Source organism: Stegastes partitus, unplaced genomic scaffold, assembly GCF_000690725.1.
Source record: "Stegastes partitus isolate 25-593 unplaced genomic scaffold, Stegastes_partitus-1.0.2 Scaffold698, whole genome shotgun sequence".
NCBI classification, from domain to species: Eukaryota; Metazoa; Chordata; class Actinopteri; family Pomacentridae; genus Stegastes; species Stegastes partitus.
In genome coordinates this window covers 123,613-148,387 of record NW_007578429.1, presented here as the reverse complement: position 1 = coordinate 148,387, position 24,775 = coordinate 123,613, and the positions used below count along the sequence as shown (strand labels likewise).

General features: G+C 39.5%; 1 protein-coding gene across 1 annotated transcript; it reads right to left on the bottom strand.

The window, feature by feature from the left end:
- Positions 1-3,057: 3,057 nt before the first annotated feature.
- Positions 3,058-5,326, bottom strand: LOC103363882 (fatty acid-binding protein, intestinal-like). The gene is made up of 4 exons (XM_008290830.1): positions 5,125-5,326; positions 4,854-5,026; positions 3,791-3,898; positions 3,058-3,677 (listed from the first exon to the last, which is right to left on the bottom strand). Exons 1-4 carry the CDS (start codon positions 5,189-5,191, stop codon positions 3,627-3,629), a joined length of 399 nt encoding a protein of 132 aa, XP_008289052.1. The 5' UTR covers positions 5,192-5,326; the 3' UTR covers positions 3,058-3,626.
- Positions 5,327-24,775: the final 19,449 nt, after the last annotated feature.

Sequence of the window (24,775 nt, the reverse complement as noted above, 5' to 3'; positions counted from 1 at the left end):
GTCTCCAACCCCGTCATTATCATACTTTCAACCTAATATCTCCTCCAAATTTGCAAGCTTGGCACATCTGAGCTGCATGAATTCTAAATGAGCTATGTGGGGAGGTTCAGATAAAGGGTTCGGCACTGACTAATTCCTGAGTCATGGCTGGTGTGCTCCACGGCCTGCACAGTCACCGTCTAAGCGCTGGTTGGACGGACGGGGGGGTTCTTGGAAACGTTTCCCAACCCAAAGGCCGACACTCCCCTCTGCTCTGCTGGTGTCTCTGAGATCAGATTAGCATCGGAGTGAGTCAGTGGATTAGATTTCGGGTCTTTTCTCCGGCCCCCCTCCCCGGTCGGACCCCGAACAGCGACTCTCCCACGACTTTCCCTGATTTCATGCAGCTTCCTGCTCCGCCAGAGTCCAGGTTTTAGTTTAAAGCCTCCAGTTGAGCTCCGGTAATTTAGTCTGAGCAAACAGGGTGTGTGTCATATGATAACTTCACTGGGGATGACATCATTGAACAAGTGGGTCCTTTTATTCCCCCCTCAGAGCTCCACAGCGCCCCCCAGTGGCCAAACAGAGACACTACAGCATCCATCTACCAGTCCAGACTCCATTTCAGTTGTGTTTAACTGTAAATAATGCTAAGATGCAGCATCAGCGTCTTCTTTTGAATCCTTTGACTTTAAATATTTTTTATAGACGTTCTTATTCTTTCAACAACAAAAAGTTATTCATGTTAAATAATAATTAAATCAATAAATTTATTAGATATTTGCTCTCATGTTTAAGATTTATTCTCTATTTTCTTTTATTTAATTTATCCTTTTGTTTTCTTCTCTCACCCCGTGTATCTGTTCTTTACTTTACCGAATCAGTGTCTTTATTTAAATCTCTTTTTTAAAGATAATTTTTATAGACTTGCTTTTATTTTGTTCTTTTGCTCTTAAAAAAAAAAAAACATTAAATCTAAATTAATTAATTAAAATAGTTTAATAATTTAATTAAATAAATAATTTATTAATTTAACCATTGTTTATGTGGTTTTAATCTTCGTTTTCTTTTACTAATGTTATATTAATAATAACATAATTTTTTTTCTTTTTTGCTGCACATCTTTGTTGTTTTTTTTAACTTCCTTGAATCGCTTTACTTTAAATATTTTTTCGAGACTTATTCCTGTGTGATTTGTGTTTTTTTTTTTTTTTTTTTACTTTTTCGTTTTTGTAGAAATGATTCATTTAAAATCAGAATTTATTCCAATTTTAACCGCTATTTCTTCATGTTTTTAGTCCCTATTTTCTTTCATTGTCCTATTTTTTATTTATTTATTTTGTTGTTCCCATTCTTCACTTTCCTTTTTTGTCTTTTTGGTTGTTTTTACCTTCTTTTTTTTTCTTTTTTTAAAAAAAATATTGAATTGTTTAAAAACTGACCCTATTTTCACTCATGCTTTTCTTTTTGCACTGTGAAAGGTGCTCTATATGTGAAGTTACTATCATCATTTACTACCTTACATACTGTTATGAAGCCTACAGTCTGCATGTGAACCGTTGCCACCCAGTTTTCTCCTCCGCTCTGGTTCAATCCGTCATATTTTGGTGCGATTTGCATGCGATGCCGGTTTGACAACACAAAGGCAGCAGCTGAGCCCTGCAGCAGCGTCGGAGGCTCTCGGGGGGCTTCGTCCCCTCGGAGGCTTCGGGGGAGAAGCTGCTGTTCAAAGCAGACAGATTAACGCTGCTTTTACCTCCATGAAAGCTGCTGCCAGTCAGGACTCAGCGGGAAGCTGCAGAGATCGATCAAACGCCACAAACTTCTACTGTTCATCAGATTCCGGTCCGGTCTAAATACTGGAGACATAAGTCACGTTTCACTGGTGTTAACGTGAAGATGTGAGCGTTTCTGACAGCTTACTCCAGCTCGACCATCTCTGACTGTATTTACATCATGAACCGTAGATATTTAGGACGGTGTGTAAAATTCTGCATCGAGATTTGAGGCCGTTCGAATGAAAAATAACTGAAAATTGACATGAAAAGTTTCATCTTTGAGCCAATTAGCATAAAAACTGATAACGCAGACGTCAACTGGTGATATTTTCTGAACCAGGTGTCACAAAAATACAAAACTAAACATGTAGAACACTTTAAATATGAAATATTTGGTCACAAAAATGGAGAATAAAGTTGTTTTCGTTAAACTTTCGTTACTGATTGAACAGGTTTATGTTGCAAAAATGGAAATATTGGTCGATGGTCTGATCCAAGTGGAACCAAATAACTTCATTCTGCATTTGTGTGACCAAGTAGTTCTGATTTAAAAGTCTTTTATATGTTTTATTTTATGTTATTGTGACCTGTAGCTACATGTGGCTCAGATAATATCACTAGTTGACTCTTTAAAGATGAGTCTGTTCATGACAACTTCAGTTTTTCGTCATTTTTCAACTCACCTGTGATCAGAAACTATTTGATCCTCTTGGTCCAGTATTGCAGATTTTAAATCAATGGCATGATGAGAAATAAGAGTGAACATTTCAGAGTTTTATCTTTAATAGTTCCTGAGATGTTATCGATCAAAGTCTGCGTTTGACAGCTTCATCTCACAAAGTATTAATATAAGAAGCTAAAACTATCCTGAGGAACAAACCCTGTCGTCAGAGGATCTCGATCAGGCTGTAATTTTATGTATTTGAAGTGAATCGACACCAAACCAGGACGTCTCCTCTGTGTGTGAAATAAAAGTGGACTTCTGCTGCCCTCTGGTGGCCAAAGAGGCTCATTGCACCCATGAAGAAATGCAGAGAAATGAACAAACCCATCATGTGCTTCATTTCCTCGAGTGCTTTCTAAAGATAGACCTGAAGCCTCGGACACGAGAGATCACGCTGCAGTCAGACTCGAAGCCGTAATCTGATTTCCTTCAATAAAGCTCGATTGCGAGGTTCATAAAATCACGATCTTTGTCCTCGATTGCGGTAAAGTTGACACAGCTGGCGTGAAGTCAACCAACCGGGTGGACTTTAGCGGTTCTGTTATCAGGCTTGATGACATTTAATCAACACCGACGTGAGACACATGAAGCTGCTTTATTGTAAAACAACAAACAGAATCGGTTCCATTAGTGCAAATCAACTGGATCCCAACATCTACTGTGTTTAACCCACACTGTGCTGCTCTACTGTGGAGCTGCTGCTACAGTTAAAGGGAAAGTTCAACCAAAACACAGAAAACAGTGCATTTAACACGATGGTTTTACAATAACTGGACAGATTTGCGTCTCTTCTGTTGGAAAATCCACCAAAATGTGTTGGTTTTAGTTGGGAATCCCAGTCTAGAGTGTTGCTGTGGATCATCTTGAGCAATTGGAGGTTTTGTTTCAGCTGCTGAGTTTTTAACGCTGGGGTTCCTCAAACACAAGTCAAACTCACTGGAGGCGTCAGAAGTATGGTGATCTGTGGTGAACTGACCCTTTAACTGGTCTCATTACATCATCTTCCTTCTTCTACACATCGGTTCGTTCCTCTAAACTTTGCCAACATTTTGAGGTAATAAAATATCTTCACTTGTGTCCTATTGTTAGAAAAAAAACAACAACAATCCAAACTGTGTCATCTCTATAAAAGTAATAAAACCCGGTTACTGCTTCTTGAAGATCCTCTTGGCCTCGACGCCTTCGTAGATGTAGGTCTGTGGGGAAACAACAAAGGTGTGGCAGGTTTACGTTTATTGAAACCAGACCGCGGTGATTAACATACGGAGTTTGAATGTGGACCGATGAGGCCGGTGTGGAACCTACTGACCTGCACCATCTCTCCGCCCACTATGACTCTGGTGGTGGTCAGGGCTTTGCCGTTGTCTTTGCGGGTGAACTTGCCTTTCAGCATGTCGCCCTCCATCTCCCACGCTCCCTGTTGGAAACACACAGATGCATGAATTCGATTTGCTCGGCTCAGTTTCCCGAAGACGCATCGAATCCATCAGTGTTTAAAAATAAGATTCCTGGTTTCACCGCAGCTGAAACATCTCGTCTTCCATCTCAAATCATCAGGAACCATCTTTAAAACTGTTTTTATTCTAAACTATAGATATTTAAACTGGTATCCATGAAATTTTAGCTTAATACTTTCCAAGATAGTCACCCGTCGACCCAGTTTCAGTCGATGTTTTTAGCACGTGGAACTTTGATGCTGTTTGAACGACGACATTCCAAGAACTTTAAAAGATAAAAACCTGAAATTTTCACTTTTATTTCTCATCGTTTAACTGATTCAATAAACAGCAACACACAACTAAACATATAGAATCGTTTAAATATGAAGTATTTGCTCACAAAAATGAAAGCATAGACATTTTCATTCAACTTTCATACCTGGTTGAGCAGATCTGACAACTGGAACCAGCAAAAACAAAAATATCTGTAGATAGTCTGATCCATGTAGAGTTCTGTAGTTTCCAAATGAATCTCCAAATATAAGCAATTATTATATTATATACTATCCATCGATCGATATTTTAGTTTTTGTGGTTCAAGTTGTCAAAGCTGCTCAATCAGTCAATGAAAATAGCCTTTTTCTCCATGTTTGTGACCAAATATTTCCCCCATAATCAGAGATTCTTTGATCTACTTGTCCAACATCGCAGATTCTGAATCAATGACATGATGAGAAATAAGAGTGAAAATTTGGGGTTTTTGTCTTTAATAGTTCCTGAGATGTCGTCGATCAAACGGCCTCGAATGTCGGAAAAAGCTGCTGAAAGTGGGCCGACTTTCCGAAAGTTATCTTATATTTGAAGCTCAAATGTCACGGATAATTTGAGCAGAAATCCATCTGCAAACGACTTGTTTCGACCGTCGGGACTCACTGAGACTTCGGTGCCGTCGGCCAGAGAGTAGTCGAACGGGACGCCCAGCGTGAAGTCGATCTCTTTGGTCCTGAAGGTGCTCGACTCCTTGATGTGGAACTTGTCTCCGTTCTGCTCGATGCCGATCTTGAGGTTGTCGTGTTCCGCCAGCTTCCGTTTCACGACGTTGACACCTTGACGAAAACCGAGACTTTGTGTTCAACCTCTGATCATCTGAGACGGAACGTTCTCTGGCGTCGTAAAGCCGATCGTAAAGAGTTTACAGTCTCACCCATCTGCTCCATGAACTTGTCGTAGTTCTCGCTGCGGTCCACCTTCCAGGTTCCGTTGAAAGTCATCTCTGCAGGCTGTCGGGAGGCTCGGTCAGCTGGCGATGAAGCTCTGGCGCACCGTGGGACCGTTAATGCCCTCGGCCTCCATTTATACCCTCCGCCGGCGCTATCTGCCCCCTCCTCCCCCGGCTGGCACCGAGGATGCTCGTCTTTATCTCGCTGATTATCTGCCTGCTGATGTGGCCGTTTACGGACTGTGTGTCAAATAGAGGCCGATTGCGGCTCGACCTCGAGGATACGCTGATAAATAACCGCAGGGCGACTCCCCTCCGCGAACACTGCTGCCCTGTTCTGCCCGGAGCACAAAGGCCGGTTTGAATGGGGGCCGACGGAGCCTCAGGCCTCCCTTTGTCGCCCCGTTAGTGCCTGGCATGAAAACCACTTTCTGTTTGACAACTCGAGCTGCCAACCCTGCTGGAGCATCGGACAAAAGACAAACTTTGCTCTGGAAACTTTCCATTTGAGTGAGAGAACCAGAGTGTCGGCAGAGCTTCAGCACCTTCACCTGCATGTAAAACAAGAGATGTAATGAACGTATGAAACATTAAAACCTGACAGCCAGAAAACAAAGGCTTGGTTTGCATCAACTGTATTGGACTCGAGTCACCTTCTACACCTCCAATCAACTTTCCTGCACTTTAACAAAAGAATGGGAATAAATACAAACGGTTGGCAGCATCCCAACCCTTCAAACACAGCAGCATTGTTAGCGTCGTGCTAGCTGTGGTACGTAGTTAAACACTGTCGATATAAAACGACGTATTGTTCTTTAAGTCTCTGGACAATGAGCCGCTGTAGCTGCATTCCTGAGAGGACGAGCTGCACTCAGAGTCAACCGGTGGATTATGGACACGACGGGAAGACTGAGGACATTGTTGACACCTCAACAAGTTCTCTCAGTCGACACGAGATTCTGTTGAACAATAAGACGTGTAAAGAAAGACAAAGACACCATGATGATGGCAGCATAGACCGTAGTCTACATCCCAGTTAGAAGTCCGTATGGGACTGACATGTCTGACATGATGGATGTTGTAGTTTATGAAAGATGTTGGGGGATAAATCTGTAGTTTATCTTATCAATTAGCTTCTCTGTGTTCAGTAGCATTACAGGGCAAAACTACGATTAGCACAAATCATATTATTTTAATTAAATTGTGGTAAAAACATATCCTTACACTCATTTCACTGTGAAATTATAATCTGGCATCATGCTGGAAACTAGCCAGCAAGCAATTCTTTGCTAGATGCTCACGAGCTAAAGTTAGCAATGGTTACAGCGATAGCTAATAGCGATAGCTAATCTATATCTATATATCTGCAGCTGTTCTTAAATTTGCTGTTTAACGTGAAGCATCCTTCTTTTTCAATTTTAGTTGTTCTGCACACTTTTATATTTATTGTAGGTCGTGTTAGCTGGTTGGCTAGCATTGTGTTTGCTACACCTTTATATTAACAACTTTAGGCAGTGTTAGCTCATTAACACAACATTAGCTACACTTATATATTACAAACTTTAGGCAATGTTTGGTTGTTACTAGATTATTAGCATTTGCAGTTGCGGAGAAAGATTGTCAATGCTTAGCTATTAGCATGCTAAGCTAGTTAGCATGCGTGAGATTTCCCACCCTGTTCCCCTGTCCTGTGCACTAGCATGAACGTGCACAGGTACGAGCAGGCTGGAATAATGCAGGAAATACTTATTTTTACTTCAAATACGTCCTGCAGACGCCCGTAAAGAGTACAGGCTGCTGAAATACTAGTTTGTCATTTATCCTTGAGCTTCCACCGTCCTAACAGATATTGGTTAACCATAGCTGTTTTTTGGCCAAGCTAGCCGTTGCCCTTGTTTTGAGCCTCGATGCTAAGCTAGGCCACCGCTGATTACGCCCGATAACAGCGATAAAAATAATGTTTTTTACGATTTATTTTAGAGCGTAAGTGTCATTAAAGGACAGCGATGTTATAGCCGTTTAATCCTCTTTACTGCTGCCTATAAACACAGGCTGGACTTTGGCTTTTCATTGAACTCATCTGATGAGAGTTCACTGCAGGTTAAACGGAAAATTAGGACGTTGGGAAAAAAAACGTAATAATGGCTTCATGTACTTGCGTTTTATTGGTAAATAAAACCTCGCCCGTCTTTTTACCGCCCGCACCGAGCGAGTCATGAGCTGGATGTTGCAGAGATTTTTCTGGAAAATCAGCCAAATGTGGGAAAAGTTCTCTCAGAATCAGAAATTTTATCATATTTACTGACGTTTTACCTTCGTATTATGAATATTTTCACAGTTACAGGGCTTAAAGTGGCTCCAAATGTCATGCTTGTTACTTTTAAAAAAAAATTAGATATTAAACGTAGAACTCAAATGTGTTTTTTATGTTTATTTGCTGAACTAAAGGAGTAAAACTGCTGGAAAATACGACTGCAATCCATCTATAATGTCAATTAAAATTTACAGATGTGATCGTAAATTAAAGATTAAAAACGAGTCCAACGCGCTCGTCGAAAACATTCAATATCTGCGATGAAATAAGCAGCGATCGGAGGTAAAAGTATGATTTACGTTGAGTTAAATGCTGATAAAAGCTGTTTAATCTGCTTTTTTTTTTTTTTAGGACTGTGATTAGATTAGATGGAGCAACAGTTAAACTCCTCCGTCTGTTTATCAGGTCAGTAAATCATAATTTAATTACTTTCCCTCCACAGACAGATGTATTTATGCAACCGGCTGACGTGTTCATGCAGATGAGGTCAATATTTAACTTTTTAGATTTTTAGAAGCTTTGTTCTGCTCATAGAGGTTTGAATTTAAGACTTTATGCCGTCATTAATGATTAATGATGAACCTGACGTCTGACGCCATCTAGTGGAGCTTTGAAGGCATCGCTGCAGACAGAAGTCTTCCAGGTGAGGCAGAATCTTCCTGTTTAATCTCCTTATTAAAGCACATTTCAGTCACACCTCCCTGATGTGAGGAATAAACGAACACAATCCCACCTAAATACATATATATATATAAATACATCCCACCGCCGCCTCCGGAGAGCAGCTGAGAGTCGACACCATCGAGGCAATGTTTGAATTTGAAATGAGGCCGAGCCGGCGGAGAAAGGAGGCGTTGAGGGTTTGGTAGAAGCAGACAGCAGGACGCTGTGCTGGACAGAACCGAAGAGGAAACGAGATGATTGGTCCGAATTAGGAAAGAGTGATGGAAACCAACGGAGGTGTTGATGAAGGAGCTGCAGTGATTCAGCAGCAATTCAGTTATTTCAGCCTTTCTGTGCCGTTTCAGTGTTGTTGTTTTTTAAATAAGTGTTTCCAAAATAAAAACTCTTCTCCTCAAATTGAACGTTACACACACATGAATCTTATTCTGCTGCCAGTTTATAAAGTTACACATAACATTGAGTAAAGTTAGAGAAAAAAAAACGTATAAATTTACACGTTGACTTTCAAAAATACAAGTAAAAAGTGTAAATAGTCATAATAGTAACCTTTAAATCAAATTACACGATTTCTACTGTATTAAAATCACATTGTTTTATAGATATTTGATGCTCGATCAAAAATCTGTATTTTTACAAATAATTAAAATTTTTTATAATTTTTATTTTTTGTTTTTTTGCATTTTACATTTTGCATTTAAAGTTAAGATTTTTTCACAGGTGTTATTTGAGGAGAAATCTGGCATATTAAGGTTAAAAAACATGTTAAATATTTTTTCTCCCATTAATATTTTATAATAAAAATAAATAAATACAGATAATAACTTGTAATCTCACAGGACAGAGTATTAACCTACATAAACCGTAACAAAAAATACTATAAATAACGTCCACATTAAAATGTTTATCTTTATAGAACCTAATTTGTTCTTTTATAAAGTTTGATGGTAAAATGCAGAGTAAAAAAATTTGTTTTTTGACTGTATTTAAATCGGCGTAAAGTCATTAAATTAACAAAAAGATATTAATATGTATATTAAGGATTGAAAAAATAATCTATAAAAATAATAATACATTTTCTAAATGCCAAAGTTTTGATATTTGTCCTTTTTTTTTTAAATTGCAGTTTTATTTTTAAATTATTTAAATCAGCATAAAGTCATTAATTTAAAATAAAAAAAAAAAGATATTTGCCGATATTTAAAGGAATACATGTGGATATTAAGGATAAAAATTTGTTTAATCATTTTTTAATTCATTTAATATTTTTTTTAATTGTTAATTCACAGATTTTTCTTGTTGCTAAATTAACAGATAATTAATATAATCATAGAGGAAGTCTAAATAAAAACAGTTATTTGTTCTTTCACAGTTTGCGATCATATAATTATTGTTTTTAACGAGTTTAAATCTGGTGCGATGTTGTTATTTTACAGATATTGACTGTTATTTCTTACTTCCAGCATCTTAACATGATCTTTTTCTGGCAGTTTTCCACAATTTCTCTGTAAAGTTTTGCGTAAATCCTTTAATTTGTTCATTAAAATTAAAACTGAAAACCCAATAACGCCTCCAGAACCAGACAGAAGGCCCGATGGTCACCGGGGAGGGACGAAGGCCGTTACCGAGGATCTCCGCATTAAATCCGGAAACGTCGGCTAATTACAGGAGTGAGTTCAATCTGAGCTTCAGAGCAGCAAAAATGAGATATCAGGTTTTTCGTGAGCTGGTGCAGATCTGCAGTAAATAGTGGCGGTTATTGGCCGCCTGGTGGGGGGCTGACCTTATCGCCACACATGCAGCGGCCAGTTTCGTAATTATCTCCAGTAATGAAGCCGTAAAAGTCCTCGGAGGCAGCAGCGTGTCCGTGAATGACTTCCTTACAGCCCAGAGCTGGAAGGGAAGCTGCTACCGACCGAAGCACTTCAACAGACCGATAAACGTGAGTTCATGGATCCATCAGGACGGCTCAGAACTCTGGGTGGTTCAGAGTAAAGACACTGTTGGTGACTCGTGTCGGGTCAAAGGCGTTTACACTCGGTTAAACAGTTAATTGTTCATTAATTGTCCCGCTGACTCGTCATCAAATGTCGTAGATCGATACATTTCTATTATTTTATTTAAGGCTAATTAAAATTGTGCAAACAATCTTAAACTCATTACACTGCTGCATAAACTACAAGTAGTTTGTTTTATTCTGCGACAATCCAACTGGCACCTAGTTGTTTTTTTTACAAGATGCTCACGAGCTAACTTTAGCCATTTTTGGTATAATGTTAGCTGATACGGCTAAATCTGCAGCCATTTTGAATTTTGAAACAGTGATTTATTGTTCACCTGACCAGTTTTGGACCATGTTAGCTAGCTAGCTAGCTAAAGTAATGTTAGCTAGCTATTACATACAATATTTAGTGGAGAAAAATCCAGGTGAAGTTGTACTAACAGCATTTTTTTAAGCTCATTTCACTGTAATAATACAATCTAAGGTCATGCTAGTGGTGGTTTTATTCTGTGACTAGCTAACTAGCTTAACTAGATGCTCACTAGCTAGCTTAAATAACTGTTCACACAACAACTGCACACTTTAATGGTAAATATTTTCGCCAATGTTAGCTTGTAAGTTAATGTTATGTTGTCATTTAACTTTATGTCAGCTAACACATTACGTTTACTAACACTTACATTAGCTACACTTGTATATCAGTAATTTTAGGCAAGCAAAGTTAGTAGTTAGCTAATTTGACATTATAGCTAATGTTGGCTAGCTTGCTTATGTTACTGCTAATCTCTTGTGGAGTCATTTTATTAAGATATCGTCTTTTTAACAATATGTTAAAAAAAATGTTTTAGTAGAGAAAAAAATCTGCAGCAAGTAAAATGTGTTATAACATCACAAACATACAATTTGAAATATTTCGTGGTGCAACAAGTAAAATTTGTTACGGAAAAGTTTGTACGTCACAAACAAGTGAAAAATATATTTAAAAATATTATTGTATTACAACAATACATTTCCACTTTATTAAGTCACATCATGATGCCTGTAGACTTTTACTTTTGAGCAGCACCATGCACCTGATGAAAACAGCATTTCTTGACTGGACTGTTTATTGTGTGTCCACCAGTTGTGAGTGTATTTGTGAATACAAGCGGTCCTTCATAAAGTCGTACTGTACCGCCACCGGTCCCAGAGCTCGGCGGTAAAACACAACGCCGTAATTCCAGCACTCCTGCCTGATTGAAGAGACCTTAATTACAATCATCCCACCTCCTTTGGCTGATTTTAATTTGCGCTTCGGCGCGTTTGACCCAATTTTGCTTTAATGAAGTTGGCATTTTCAGCAAAAGTTCAGGCGCCGGAAGTGTTTCCTGCAGAGGCAACTTTCTGGTTTCGTGACGAGTCCACACCTCGTCCTCCTCCAGCAGATGTCCACGTATTAATTACCCCGTCGGGCATATGGGCCGACGAACAAGAGGCCCGTTGACGAGCCGTGTGAGTCCGGCGAGGAGCTCCGGCCCACGTCCTCTCAGCGCTTCATTGTCGTCAATAGGCGCTTGTTGGCAAACCTCCTTCCACGAGGTGTAAGGTGACTGTCCTCCAGCATGCTGTAAGTAATACTCTGTGACAAACGTCCTCGTTCCCGCTTGTTCTTACATCGCGCTGCTTCCCACCTAATCTTGACACTTCCTCGCTGGCCGAGGCTTTTTGTGCCGAGGACGAACCCTAAGCTCTTAATTGCAGGTGGTGTGTTCGTACGCTTTTACCGATCCGGCCCTCCTTTGTTCGCGGCGCTGCGGGAGAAACAAAGGTTCCTTCTTCTGTTTTTTCTTTCTCTTGCCTTGACTCTCAGGAGCAGCGTCGGGGATTGAAGGAAGGATTAAGGCGACGTTTCTCATGACCTCGGAGGGCCGAGGTTGAAGCCGAGACGCACAATAGCGAATGTTTGTTTGAGTCCGTCGGCCGCAAAGAGAAGTGAACTGTTGCAAATTCTCCTTTAAATTAGTCGTATTTTTCTGCGTTTGCAGCTTGTGTTGAACTTTTAACGAGCTTTGTTGACGTAATAATGTTGCAGCCGCTTAAGATTTTGTTCAATTTAAACTCAACTTTCTGTGTTTGTTGATTTAAAGTGGATTGAAGATGAATGCAGCTGAAACAAAAACTCATTTTTCTCCACCTTGAGGTCAAGATTTAACGTCTTCTTCGCTAAATACACGAGCAGCTTGTTTAAATTAGTCAACTTATAAACCATAATTCTGCTAATTAAATACACAAAACCTTTAAATTCCCTGTTTGTGCCACCCATCGTTAAATAATTCACATTTTAAAGCATCTTTAATTGTAGAGTCAAAGCCAATTCCTCTGTTTCAATTTGTTGGTTGAACTTATTAGAAGTTGAAGTTCGTTTTATTAATTAGAGTGAACATGACGTTTACTGTAATTACACTTTACGATCATATAATATATGTACATGGAGCTCCAGCTGTGCTCAACATTATTAATTGCCTTTAAATTACAACATTTTCTTCTTTTGAAATGAAAATGTAATTCATATATTTGCTTGAAAATAATGTTTCGGCTCCATTTGCGCCATTTTTTTTTTTTTGAATGACGACAATTTCTAATTAAATTATTTCAAACTACATTGAGTTCATTAGATTGCCCTCTATGATCGAAGGTATTTTTAATTACCAATTTTAACCGTCTGAAAGTAGGAGAACTGAAACACTGAACTCAAAGCGAAGAAATGTTAAGTTATCGAGCCAATTTCATTAAATCGCTTCAATCTGAGTTCAGTTTTACGTCAACTGACACAAAAATATGAGTTTAAATTACACAAAATGTTGAGTTGATGCAATTACCAACATTATGACATCAACCTAACTCATAGAAATGATGTTTTCAGCCTCAATATTTATTATTTTTTAAATTAATTAAGTTGTGCGAAAAGTTGGAATGAAAACGTCGGATCTATGAACTCGTTTAACGTTTAAATATGTAAATAAAACACCTAAAAAATGAAGGCTAGCTCTATTTCTATGCATCTGTAACGTCTATTTAAGGCCAGAAATGTCATAAAAATAATCAAATTTAATGCGACGGTGGAAGTTATCGATTATATTCTTGGCTGCTTGAATCAAGTCGCTGCTTTAAACTGATTTTTATCCAGTTATCAGTTTCTGTTTATTGTTTTCGGCTCCTAAAAAGCTTCAGATTTTACAGTTTCCAACCAGAACCAAACCACATTTTTAATTTATCACTATGTGGCTGAAAAGTGAAACCAAAACCACCTTCAGGTCCAAACCTGCATCCTTCACTCCGACGAAACCCGTCCAGAACCGTTTTTATCGACCCATTAGGGCGCTTAATGTGCAGCCGTTCCCGTAAAGCGGTAATCAAACGCTGATGTGAACCTCCCCCCCGCCGGGACCAGTGAGTCATACAGCTGCTACAGTTAGCCGCCGTTGTTCATTTGTTTCCCATTACAGAAGCTCACTTTTGGCTAATTAGCCCTGACAGTAACGTTTCCCCGCGGCGCTGATTAGATCTAATTAATGACTGCAGGCAAGATGGAGGACCGGCGCCCTGGAGGAGCCGCTTGCATACGGCGGCGGCGGCGGCTAATTGAAGCCGCTCTTTATGTGACACGACGACCGAACCGTGCTTCGTGTTGTTGTTTGCAACTTTTAATCGATGCTCCCTCGCTGATCGGCGGCGTTGGAGCGTCTTTTCAGCTTCTATTGATTCTGTCCCAGAAGTTTGAGCAAAACGCTGATTCCCTGAACTTCAGCGCATGAATATGAAGCAGGACCAGGAAACAGCAAACACAAGCAAACTCCTTCTTCTTAATCGAATTCAAATGCAAAATGGAAATTGCGGTCTGCAGACACGTCGCCGGTGAGCGCGCTCAGACCTCGGGCTCTTTTCTCCGGCGTTGCATCACTCGTCTCTCGGCTGCAGCTCGTCCGGCGAACGTTGCTGCTGCTGCTGCTGCTGCTGCTGCTGCTGCTGCTATGGGGGGATTAGATCTGATCCACATGTCTCGACACAAAGCACCGTGCAGAGCTGAGCATGTTGCAGGGAGCAGATCGGCTGCATCGTCTGATCAGTGTGAAAATGTTCCTTATCTGCCATTACTTGAAACCTCCATACAAAGCCGGAGAGAGAGAGGAGATGAGGTGATTAAGGTGGAGACATGACAACATCTCCTGACAGGCCACGGCAGCAGTTTGTCGGCTCTGGAGCTGATCGTCAGGCAGGTTTGAGTACAAAACGTGGACAACTGGGTGTAAAATAACAAGTGTTTAACCGATAAACTTCATCTAGACATGGTGTTGTCAGAAGGAATCACGAAACCATATCAGAGGACTTCATTTCTTGGAGCCCCAAACTAGGCCTGAAGGATAAAACGACAGCAATATGTACCAGTGATAGACTTCTATGTAATAAGAAAATTGCTTGTCATCTACTTTGATGCTCCAACGCCCCGTGACCCTAGTAAGGATAAAGCAGTGTATAGATAATGGATGGATAGATGGATGGATCTACTTTGATAACCAAGACGCTCCATTTCCCTCCACGTTTCTGCCATGAAGGTATCCCGAAACAGTCTGAGACCGTAGACCTCGGCTGGTGGATGTTCTAGACAGTTTGGCATTTATATTTCTGGTTATTTTGGGGTTCACTACCTCATACCAGGTCCTAAACCTTTGTGGTGGATTCACATTTATTCATTGGGGTGTGTCGTCCCGAAAATGTAAGCTCACTAAATTCAAATTCAGCCTTTTGTTTCTCCTGTTCTTCATTAAAAATATGTCAGTAATTACCAATATCGATTGAAATTAATCATTTCAAGTGCGATAAGTTCTTCAGCTACGTCCTCCAACCCGACTGTACAGGTGTTATAAAACAACATGAAGCTACAAGTCTCTTATGTGACACTCTGATGAAGGTGCTTGTTGAAACATGTCAGCCTGAGGAAGAGGTCGAGTCGCATCTCTTCATCCTTTGATTCTATTTTTTTTGTTAGACTGTCGTTGTCTTCCTAGCTTTGGTTTATTTGTTTGTCCATTTGAAGTTTTTAACAGAGGACCTGTAGTTTCACGCGTCACAACTTTGATCTTTAACCCTTTTGTGCTGCTTTTCAGAATAACTACCAAAGTTTGCAGACCTGCAGCATGATCAGGTTTTTATGTATATCGTCTTGAGTTTCCAACGACTCCTGGAACTGAATTTTCTGTGAAGGAATCACTGCAACACGAATCTTTGTCACAAAGAACCATCATGTACTTTGGTTCTTTTAAAGAGTTAATAACTAACCGCAACCTTAACTTAAATCTAACCTTAAACCAAGACTTCGCCCAGAGACGGCACGATTCACGTTATGGTTGGTTCCTACATTATATCATGGAGCTGTGTATAAGCAGAACGCCTCTTCTGGCACTTGTCACGCGTCATTTCTATGTTTTTTGTGCTTTCATTTGTCTTGAAAGTCTTGACGTAGGCATGTTAGAAACACAACCTTTCACGATACGACGGTACCTGTCTCCACCAGGAAGCGTCACAGGACAAACATTGTTCTTGCATTACTTTTCAACATAATCTCCTTTAACGTCAATGCAGTCGATCCGCTGACGTTTAAGCTTCGTCACATCTTGAACCTCCAGATTCTCCACAACAGCATGTGTGGCGTCATCGTCAGTCCGAACATGTCGACCACAGACGTAGGATTCAGTTTGAGAAACAGAAGTGAGTCATTGCAGGTCAACCGAAACAGTTAAAAGCCACATTTGGCTGCTTCTGTTGCCTCTTTGATTGCTGTGAAAAGTGATATAAGGCCTCAAAGCATCTTGGGAGTTACGTCCCTTGTTTGGGATCAGGCCAAGATCTCTGTAAGTGCCCTCCTACTTGTTGCTACTTGCTTTCTGCTCCCAAAAAAAAGAGGCTCCAATGGTGTGATTGTGGAGAATACGGGACGGATATCTTCTCTAAAGCAGAAGCCAAACAGGCGTCTGAACCTCTTTTCACATTTTATTGTCCTTAAACGTCGCGGTTGTCTCCCAGTAAAAGCCTTCTACTCTGCTGGAAGCCGCGTTCTCCCGATGCTGGTACCGGTGGTAACCCAGAGCAGACTACAGTATTTCCAGCAGCCCCTTGGCGTTTAAAACACAACATGTCGTGTGTAATGACTGCATGGTCCAGGAGAGACATGGGGGCTCCCGGTGAGGGTTGCAGGGGCCGATGTGTCTCCAAACGCCTGATGTTTATCTGCAGATACTCTGGAGTCGAATCACGGACTCTCCGGCTTCCATCACCACCTGCTTGCAGAAATCCAAATAATTACCTGCGTGCTAATGTGGGTGGTGGTCCTTATCTGCAGCCAGCGGCAATGAAGCGTGGTGGAGGCGCTGGCGTTGCTCATGACGACGGGGAGGGAAGAGATGTTTACATTCGCTTTTGTTTTAATTCCTTCACCAGCAATGGATTCATATAATTAAGTGGAAGCTCAAAACATAACTCCGCTAAAACTCTTATGACGGAGACGACTTGTTTTGTTGTTGAAAGCGCAGCGTTCATCCGTCACTGCGTTCTCGTCGAGATGCACCGATGAGTAATGGCCTGTAGATTCCTCCATCGCTCTGATTCCTCTTCACCGGCAAAACCTGATTTTGAGAGATTGTATATAATGACTAATTTTTAGCCACGCTAGCGATGCAGCTTCTTGGATAGTGATCTGTGTGTTGGTGAATCGATGGATTGTTGTGAAATCAAGGCCACAGATGTGACGGAATCAAAGAAACGCACAATTTAAGTCAGATTTAAACAGCATTGATTGTAAAATGGGTCTTACAAAACTTGCGCACCAGATGTAGCCTCATAGGGCTGATATGTTGCTTCTTGTCAACATGAAAAGCAAATACCATGTAGATTGTACCACAATCAAGGCCTGATTCAATGAAAAACTGTGAATTCTGTTGAATGGCAGATGTTACATTTGGAAAAACGTTGGTCAAATATTTGCCTCCACGTCTAGATGGCTCCAACCTTTTGCCCGATTTGTTCAAGCTCAGCAACAGAGTATAAAATTCCCGCAGAGCCTTTAAGTCCTGGAAGTTGCGAGGTTGGGCATCCGAGGGTATGACTCGTTTTCCCAGAACGTCCCATGGATACGCGATTGGATTGACAATCTGGAGAAACTAGAGGCCGAGTTTAACTCTTGGTCTTGCTCCTCAAACCATTCCCGAATAGTGTTTTCAGTGTGGCAGGGACCTTTATTCTGCCCAACGAGGATATGAGGGAATAGTGCCGCCGTGAAGGGGTTTATCGGACCAATGTGTAGGTGTCTGATGGAGGATCCAAGGTTTCCGAGCACTCCAGCTCTGCCAACTGACCATCTTCCCATCCTGCTGCCATCTAAGAAGACAAGAAGACCAGACCACCTTCTTCCATTTGACCCGTGGTCCAGTTCTGGACCCATTTAGCAGCAGTTTGTGCTACAGTAGCTCATCCATAAGATCAGACCACATGTTCTGGTCTTACCTCCCGACATACATTGATGATTCTGGGTTATCCCTGACTCTGCTTCTGGATCACCGATTGGTTCTTCCTTGGACCACCTTTAGGAACCATCATATACCGGAGAAACCCATAAGACCTGCTGTTTCCGAGACGCTCTGACCCAGATGTCTAGCGTCACACTTTATACCTTGTTCAACATCTTTACGCTGCTCATTTATCGAGCTTCCAAAATATCTACTTTAAACATGTAACACTTGGTCCTTGTAAATAAAATTTAAAAAATAAAAAATCCCTTTAAAAAATTTGTGGTGAAAATCTGAAAAATACATTTAAAAATGATGAAGCACTGTAACATTCATTAACTCTAAATAATAAATAAATCAACAAATACAGGAAAAACCATGTAAGTTTTTGGTCAAACATTGCAAAAGAACAAATTAATTTTGAAAAAATATGAATTTGAAAAAAATAAATCACGTGAACATTTGCCACAATTTTGGCCTGTTGTTAGTTTGTTTGTGGTAAATACGTAAATTAATACTTTTTCCTGTGATTTTACTAGTTATTATCTGCAATTTAACAAAAAATAATAAATAAATAAATAAATAAATAAATAAATAAAAAATAAAATAACAGGTAAAAAAAATACTAATTTTTAGTCCTTATTATACAAATTTCTTCTATCATAATTGCAAATATCTGTAAAATAATTGTATTTTTGTTGATTTAAATGCAGCAAATTAGTGTAACTTTGCAGTCAAACTTTGTAAAATAATAAATTAATATTTATAAAAATACAGCTTTAAAGTTTTGGCCTGTTTTCTCACAGTTAACATCTAAATTAATGTTTTTTTTCCTGTGATTTTTCAAGTTATTATCTACAATTTAACAAACAGGGACCATCTGTAACATAGCAGTAAGCTGGTCATCATGTCCAGTTACAGATGTTCAGTTTCTTACTACCTTCGCTGCAGCTCAGCCGCTTATTTAATCGTCAGCCTGCTGCTGTGTCGTCCGTCCACAAGAATCCTCCACCTGTTAAATCCTGAACGCCCAGCAGGTCGGCCGGCGGGACTCCCACAATGCCGAGCGTCCCTCCAACGCGGGGGAAACATTCGGGGATTACCACGTTGGTTTTTCAGAGTCAATGACCTGGAAAATAAAGCCCCTGAATAACCGATGTACGGTCACTTAGGCACAGCCAGGTGGAAGCAACGCCGGCCTGCTGGGAATTAAAACTCACCGCCGACAGAAAACATGTCCAGCTCAGGCTTTCTCACGTTTTAAATTCCTCTGACGGAGAGTTTCTGCTCAGATATGAAGACAAACGGAGAGAAAGAGTTGCCTGATTTCACCACATTTGATCCAGAAAATGATTTAAGCCGAAAGAAACTCCAACAGCAGCAAACATCTGCACAGTAACGATGGTTTTACTGGTTTAAATACAACAGAGTCAAATATTTGGTTGTAAAACAAAATAAACCACAAAAAAAGAAAAGGATCTTGTGATGTGTAACGATCTTCAGTAGTGATATTAGTGTCTGCATCAGAAAATATACAAAGTTAATCATATTAACTTCAAACTGTAAAAAAAAACCCAAACAAAAACAAACATATGGACATTATAAAGAGCTTTGTCTTGTTTTCTGTCATTAATTTGTGCTTAAAAATTGTTTATCATTTTTCAAACTTTAATATATTTAATTTTTCTGTCAAATAATGATAGATGTGCTGATTTATTTACAATAAAAACTGTGATTTAAATATTAATTATTGTATTTATTATATGTATTTTTAAATGAAATTTAAACTGCAGCATTATTTTACTAGTAAATACAGCTTTTAAATAAAAAATCTTCATGTATTTGTAAAATAATTATTGTTTTGCTGATTTTAGTTGAACAAAACTGTAATTTTTACAGTCAGATATTATGAAAGAACAAATTATTGTTTATAAAAATACAGATTTTTGATGTAGACGTTTACAGTTTTTGGACTTAAAAAAAGTTAATGTGTAAAATAATTTTACTAATTATCATCAGTATATTAAAAAAACAACTAAAAATCTGTAAAAATAACATTTAAAAAATGATTTTCCATTTTCCAGCCTTTAATATACATATTTTTTCTGTCAAATATTAATATTTTTCAGATTTAGATAAAATAAAAACTGTCATTTTATTTTTTTTTCAGTGAAATGTACACGGCAGCATCATTTAAGTCTTTTTTTAAAAATCCATGACATATACATTTTTTATATATAATTTTTCTTTCAGCTCTCTCTGTACCATAATACTACTGTAGCTGATTTATATACAATGAAAATGGCGTCATTTTATGGTTTCACACTGTCACAGAACTAATTACCTTTTGTAAGGTGCAGATGTTTGATGTGGATGTGAGGTTTTTTTTGTCTGTTGCTGTAATTTTATTGGAATTATCCTGATTTTATTCTGTTATTAATGCAGCAACAGTTCATTGTTTTGCTGCAGCTTCATCCTGAACATCATCATCAAACATTTCAACCCAATATTAACATTTTCTGTGTTTTTTAGTTTTGCTTTCAGGTTGAAAAATGAATCATCTGCAGATATTCTTTGGTGAAGACGGATGTCAGTTATTGCCCTACATACAGTTTTTATTATCGCGCTGCAGGTCGAGCGTCTAAGTGGATTCCTAATTGAGATTAGCTGTTCTGTTATCAGCCGGGCCTCTATGCTGCTTCCAGCCGGGAATGTGCTGCACTTCACTGCAGCCCATTTAATAAACACTCGTGTGCATCACAAAATCTGATTAGCCGAAGCCGCCCTTCGCTCCCAAACCCGAGGAATTCAGCTGAAGACGACGTGTTGGAACGACAGGACTGTGGGTTTACTGGTGGAGGTCAGAACCAGTCGGATCAGGAAGAATGTGACACAGACATGGTTTAAACTTCAAAATGTGAAGCTTTATAAAAACATTTTGGCTGAATTTTGAGGAAAAATTCTCTATTTTTGAGCTGAGAAGCCATTTTCTGGGTTTAATATCTCCAGAAATAAAAGATTAAATTGTTTCCAGCAGATCAGAACCACTGGATGGATCCAATGTTTAGTTATTGGTCCTAAAAATGGATGTAATTGGAGAACATTTAATATTTAGTCAAACTACATTAATTCACAAGTTAATCATTAAAACAGGGAAATTACTTCTTTTGTTTTTTGTTGTGTTACAAAAATAACCTGAAAACAGACCAACCAATGAGAACGCAGCTCCTGAACCGACCCTGAGTTTAATGGACGGTTTCATCGTCTGGATTCAGAACGTTACAAACACGTTACAAACACGTTGGACGGCGATCACCTGGACGTCCACCTTCGCGCCCTCTTTGATGTCTCTCCTCCCGTTTGGCTTTTGTTGCGGGTCTTTTATTGTGGCGGGGCCTCACGCCGGGCGCCGCTTCCACGCTTTCATCTGCTGTGTGGACGGAGGAAGCGTCCTGCTGGCGTGGAGCGAGCTGCTGCCTCGGCTCCAGGAAGCCTTAACAAGACGACGCTGCTTTGACAGAACAGCGTTTGGATTTAGACGCTGCAGCGCCGGCCGGGCACAGCCGGGGCAAAAACAATTCCCCCGTCGGGGGGCGGCCCTCGGACCCCCGACCGGGCCGAGAGGATCAAAGCCTGCAGGGAAATGGAGACAAATCTGTCGGACCGCTGGATGACGACTAAATCCTCCCATTGAGAGGCGAAGAGGAAACAAGCTTATTAGCTGGACGGCCTCCAGGCTGATTAGCGTCGTTGTTCCTCTTCGCTCAGGGAGAAGCTTCTGTTTGATCATTTAGGCTGTTAAAGAGTTAGAATAACAAAACCAAATCCAAACCAAATCCACAACCTTCATCTGCAGATCAACGCCGATAAAACCTGCGTCAGCTTCAGTGTGTTTGAGGCAAAGTTCTGCCTTCAGACTCTGAATATTTACAGTTACAGACCCTTAAGGTGCATCGACCAGATTTGGACTTTTTTCTTCTTCTTCAGTCCAGCAGGTCGACACACGACAGCGTCAGGATGAAGAACTGACACCAGATCAGCTTTACATCCATCCAGGAGTCACGATCTGAAGACTGTTTAAAAACGTGCATTCTGAGTAAACATTCAAGGCTCATGTGATGGTGGTGGTTGGTCAGAACCAGTTCTAGACGACAGAAGGACCGTTCTTCACTCTGTAGTTTTCTGATGTATTCATGTTTTAACTGTCATGAAGGTATTTTATAGTCGTGAAATGTAGAAACTTTGGTTTCCATGCCTAACAGAACACTTTAACTCTGTGGTGAACCAGTTTTAGGGCTCGTTGAGAGTCTTTATCCTCTGATGGAGCTCAGTTCTGGTTCTGTCGGCCCGTTTCTACCAACGGCGAAGGTCTTGGTGCCCAATGCAGGAAAACGATGCTGCAGGAGATATTAGTTAGTTTTAATTGGATTTAAACTGAATCGAAAATGTGTGCGTTAAATCGTGACTTTATTAGAAAAACTGAAAGTGAAAAAACATCAGGACTCGTGTCTAGAAGATGATAAATGATGGTAAAATGATCCTTTAATCATCTAGAACTGGTTCTGACCAACCAGCACCAGAAAGTTTACCCAGAATTAACATTCTCTCCAGCCACATGTCATGATGCTGCCACCTCTGTGCTTCACTGTCAGGACTATCATTGTGGTCAGAAGAGAAAAAGTTTCTGGTGAATGATCAGAAACCAGAAACATCCAGATGATTGTTTCTGTGACTCCACGTCGTTAAACTGAAACCAGATCCAGTGTTCAGACTGTGACACCTGCATGGATGTAAAACTGATCAGTGTTTGAGTTTTTGTTGTTCTGTGTAGTTATGTAGTTAGTTATTTTGGTCATTTTGTGTCTTGTTTGTCTGATTTTGTCTCTTTTTTCTTGTTTTGTGTCATTTGTCTCATTTGTATTTTTTTTTCTGTCATAATATTTGTCGCTTTTGTAATTTTTTTGTCTTTCTCCAGCCGTTTTTCTTAAATTTCTTGTCATTTTGTGTCTTGTTTCTTAATTTTTTTGGAATTTTCTGTCTCGTTTGTGTCCTGTTTTTCCCATAAGATTGTGTCTTTTTGATCATTTTGTGTCCTATTTTCTTTTTATGTCTCTTTCTTTCTGAAAGTTTTGTCTCCTTTCTGTTGTTTTTAGTCTTGTTTGTGTCGTTTTGTCTCATTTTAAAACTGAAACCAGATCCAGTGTTCAGACTGTCGCTCCTGGATGGATGTAAAACTGATCTGGTGTCAGTTTTTAACAAACTTAAATGTCATGTAGATGAAAAGAGTTAAGTTTAGACCCTCCTCTATCTACTTAAAAGGTCTGTAGATCTGAAACTATCCACAGTTTGAAGGTAAAACTCTTCACGGCTTCATTAAATAAAGTTACTGTAGATAAAGAATCAGCTGATTCTGAGGAGGTCTGGTTTGAAGGTGTTTTGGTAGACTTGTCTTCCGTCCTTCTCCGCTGACTTGAGGGTAAAAGTTCCAAAATAAAAGCTTTCTAAGTTACTTTCTAAACCGGTGTCGTGTTGTCACAACGTGGTCTTCAGGTGTCTGCAGACCAGCCGTCCTACCAGGTGACGGCCGAGGCCTGCCATTAAAACAAACACTAAACACAGGCCGCTGTGAAGTTAATCACTCGTCAAAGAGCTCATTATTACAGGAGCCGGGCCGGGCCTGACGAGGCGAACACAAAGGCCGCTCAGCAGAGGCGCTTTGGTTTCATTGAGCCACTCGGATGCTGCTGCTGGACTTCAGAGAGCCGCTAAGCCGCCCTTTGTCAGGCTTCCTCCGAGGCCTCGGCTCTGGTTCGTCCCACCTCGTTCTCACCAGCAGGCTGTTTTCTCGTCTCCTCATTAAGCTCTGATCCCAAAATGAGAAGCTCCCATGTGACCGAGCCGTGACCTCTGAGGTGAAGACGTCTGCACAGAAACTTAAACAGGTGCTTTTATTCTGGTAAACGACAGACCTGTGCTCACTGGTGGCATCAAGCCATGAATCAGTAGACTCCAAAAGATTATAAATATAAGTTAACACAACACTTTGCATCAATCTTTTTGAGTTATGACAACTTTTAATGAAAGTCTGTTCAACCAACGAGCTACATTGAGTCAGTAGAACAAGTTATCAGACCAATTTCATGAAGTTATCTCAACTTGAATTTAGTTTAAATCAACTAACGCAGAAATCTGAGTTCAAATTACACCCAAATATTAATTTTATGCAACATTATGTCAACACAACTCATTAAAATTGAGTTATGACAACTTCCAATCAAATTGTGTTCAAATAACAATCTATATTGAGTCAGTAGAGTTAGCTATTAAACCTATTTCATTAATTTCCCTTAACTTGAATTTAGTTTTAAATCAACTACTGCAGACATCTGAGGTTAAATTACATGTAAATATTAAGTTGATGTAATTACCAACATTATTATGTCAACAGAACTCATTAAAATTGAGTTATGACAACTTCCAATCAAATTGTGTTCAAATAACAATCTATATTGAGTCAGTAGAGTTAGCTATTAAACCTATTTCATTAATTTCCCTTAACTTGAATTTAGTTTTAAATCAACTACTGCAGACATCTGAGGTTAAATTACATGTAAATATTAAGTTGATGTAATTACCAACATTATTATGTCAACAGAACTCATTAATATTGAGTTGTGACAACTTCTGATGAAACTGTGTTCAACCAACAAGTTATATTGAGTTGAATGAATTAGACTTTCCTCTAGAATCTTGTGTATTTTTAATGACCAGTTGTAACCATTTGACATTGTCCAGTCATGTTAAGATGGAGGAGGAGACTTTAAAAAAAAAAGTTTTCCCTCAACTTGAAGTTAGTTTTAAACCAACTGATGCAGATATTTTAGTTTAAATTACACTCAAAATGAATTTGATGCAACATTATAATGTAAACCAACCCAAAAAGATAATGTTGACAACTTAAAAGGTTTATCTAAATCAGTAAATTAGATTTTTTTTTCTAATCTTGCAACCATGCATTCTAAAAAGTAACGGGAACTTGTTCCCGTTACTTTTTAGAATATAAGAAGGTGTTTGGTGCACAGCTCTTTTATTTAAATGCAT